Source organism: Limulus polyphemus, unplaced genomic scaffold, assembly GCF_000517525.1.
Source record: "Limulus polyphemus unplaced genomic scaffold, Limulus_polyphemus-2.1.2 Scaffold5069, whole genome shotgun sequence".
NCBI classification, from domain to species: domain Eukaryota; kingdom Metazoa; phylum Arthropoda; class Merostomata; order Xiphosura; family Limulidae; genus Limulus; species Limulus polyphemus.
The window spans coordinates 68,609-71,892 of record NW_013670679.1 but is presented as its reverse complement, the minus strand read 5'-3'; the positions used below and the strand labels follow the sequence as shown (position 1 = coordinate 71,892).

Here is a 3,284-nt window from a genome sequence, read left to right as displayed (position 1 = left end):
TTACCCAAGTCTCACGTAGTGTTATTAAATAAAACCACAGTATTCATGTTACCCAAGTCTCACGTAGTATTATTAAATAATACACTGACAGTAGTCATGTTACCCAAGTCTCACGTAGTGTTATTAAATAAAACACCGACAATATTCATGTTACCCAAGTCTCACGTAATGTTATTAAATAAAACACAGTATTCATGTTACCCAAATTTGTTTTTTAGATGGGAAATCGGTAAGTAGTGATGCTAAATGTAACTGTTCACCAGTTATAAAGATTACTTGGATCGCTAATCTTATACTGAACAGCTGACAATTAGTTATAGAGATTACTTGGATCGTTAATCTTATACTGAACAGCTGACAATTAGTTATAGAGATTACTTGGATCGCTAAGCCTATACTGAACAGCTGACAATTAGTTATAGAGATTACTTGGATCGTTAATCTTATACTGAACAGCTGACAATTAGTTATAGAGATTACTTGGATTGCTAAGCCTATACTGAACAGCTGACAATTAGTTATAGAGATTACTTGGATCGCTAATCTTATACTGAACAGCTGACAATTAGTTATAGAGATTACTTGGATCGCTAAGCCTATACTGAACAGCTAACAATTAGTTATAGAGATTACTTGGTTCGCTAAGCCTATACTGAACAGCTAACAATTAGTTATAGAGATTGCATGGATCGCTAAGCCTATACTGAACAGCTCACAATTAGTTATAGAGATTACTTGGACCGCTAAGCCTATACTGAACAGCTGACAATTAGTTATAGAGATTACTTGGATCGCTAAGCCTATACTGAACAGCTGACAATTAGTTATAGAGATTATTTGGATCGATAAACCTGTAATGAATAAGGATATTGATTTATATTTAAAACTACGCTTACCCTGGTACAAATCTCAATATGTCTGAGGCACTGGTGTGTGGTTGTTGAATAACCATATATAAATGAAGACAAGTCGAAATAACCACAGAATTTTGTAATCTCGGAGTAAAAACTGTTAGTTAAACTTAGAAGATGGATATCTTCCATATCAGGCAGCAGGAAATTTTCATTTTGTAAAGTCTTCGTGTAACATATAGAAATTATCTGAACTAATGTTGTTGTTTTTATTTATTAATAACATGATTAATAAAAGGTTATCTTAGGATATGAAAAATTGCTTTCATTATATGTAATTGTAAACAACGAACATAAAAACCGCAAAACACAAAATGGAAAACTGAAAATTTGTATGCACCCCCGCATGGACCTAATGAACCTCCATGCCAACTTGGGTGAATATCCATCCATATCCTGTGAAGTAGTTACATGGACATACAACAGACAGTACTATTATATTTATACAGGTACTTGCTTAATTTAATTAACATTGTTGTAATATCACTTGTTTTGATTTGTGTACTATAATGTCAGTATCTATGTATGTAACCAAAGCTCCTGCGCCATCTATTGAATGACACCTCAAACACAATTCCATAAAAATTTGACGCTTTGGGTATTCAAGATTCAGACAATTATAGAAATAACTGTGGTATGTCCAACGATCAGTTCTTTATAAGAGAAGAAATTTTAAATAAAAATACTCTCCTCACAACAAGAACACGACTTTCATTAGGACTGTACGTGAGGGTATCTGAGAAACTGGAGTTGTTAAGAAAAATTATAATTTTTTTCAATAAACAGTACCACTTTTAATATATAAAAACATTACAGTTTATATCAGTGAAACTTACGGAAATTTGGAGCCATGTACATTGATCATTTTTGATGCAATGAGTTGTGTATGGCTAAAGAGCACAATCAGAACACTTTTCTCGTGCTGTACTCCCCCCCCCCCTACCCCAAAAAAAAATTATTTTTTTAAGAAAATGTTCACATTTTTATTTTTTCAATGAGGTATGAATACAACGATCCGTAATTACTAGCACAAACAGACGCCCGTAGGGTGGCGTTTCTGTTAGTTCTTATATTGTCACATGTTCTGTTTTCTGTAATTAGAATAACATTGTTGTAATATTTTTATATATTTATAATAGCATTGTTGTAATGTCTGTTGTTGTGTTTTCCTTATTTAAATTAGCGTCATCATAATATCCGATGTTTTTCATTTCCGTATCTAGCTGCTTCATCACCAAGAGACGCACAGCGACCGTCTCTTCCCGGCTTGTCTCGTTCAGCCGAGGAGATCTACGTCACCAGCAGTGGTATTTCTGACGTCAGCAGCACCATCAAGAAGACGCGGAAGAGAAAGGAAGGAAAAGGAACTTGGGGCTCTATAACGCGTGTCTTTTCTAGAGGGCGCCACCGTAAAGGCTTAGATCCAAACATGTTTGACAGTAAGCAAGTGTGAAACTTACTAGATATTAAAATATACGTCATAGAAATTATTAAGGACAATTACTTCCAATCGGTTGTAACTCGACTATACACATTTTGCTTTGAGTAATTTGTTATGGTGAGTTAGGCTAAGTTATATAGCTCATAGTTCAAGGATAAAGCGAAAACCTGAATATTTATATTAAGATGTAAGGTTTAGGTTTGTAGTCAACTGACATTTATTTAAAACACAAAACAGTTAACAACGTCATCATCAGGTAAACAATAACTTTGAAATAGTTATTGTTCAAATGCCGTGAGGGCAACATTGATACGTATAAGATTGTAGGGGTATTGTATTTTATTGGTAGTCAACATTGTAATATCATACATGAACAAATTCAATGAAATAATTAATATGGATATATAAGTACAAAGTGGGTTTAAGTACTTGTATTAGAAGAGCTTTTATTTTTCGTTTGTTTACGTTTGTTTCCCTGTTTAATATATTATTATTTTTTCTATGTTTACAATGTGTTTGAGGGTGTATTTTGTGTTCACTGAACCTAGTTTCCATTCTTCGGCTTGTTTCTCCGATAAAGAAATCATGACAGTTGTTACATTGTATTTTGTAAATAACGTTAGTATTGAGTATTTTTTACATAGTATAGGTTTTAGTTTGGTACCTAGTTTTTAAATGAATTTAGTTTTACTGAAATGTTATGTTTGGTGATGAGTTTTTTCCAAATGTTATTTATGTTACCAATATTATACACATTGTCAGTATGGGTTAAGCAGTGTTTGGAGTATTCGAACTGTGCCAAAGTTGCCATATGACACTCATTGTCAGTATGGGTTGAGCAGTGCTGGAAGTATTCCAACTGTGCCAAAGTTGCCATATGACACTCATTGTCAGTATGGGTTGAGCAGTGCTGGAAGTATTCCAACTGTGCC

At 33.6% G+C, this 3,284-nt stretch overlaps 1 protein-coding gene across 1 annotated transcript in view; it reads left to right on the top strand.

Annotated features, from left to right (window-relative positions):
• LOC106472082 (kazrin-like) overlaps positions 1 to 3,284 on the top strand; it is a gene marked incomplete at its 5' end in the record, with an annotated part of 22,519 nt that overhangs the window by 7,336 nt on the left and 11,899 nt on the right. The window contains one exon of the mRNA XM_022400693.1: positions 2,135 to 2,358. Within this exon, the coding sequence (XP_022256401.1) occupies positions 2,135 to 2,358 (224 nt within the window). The remainder of the gene's footprint in view (positions 1 to 2,134; positions 2,359 to 3,284) is intronic.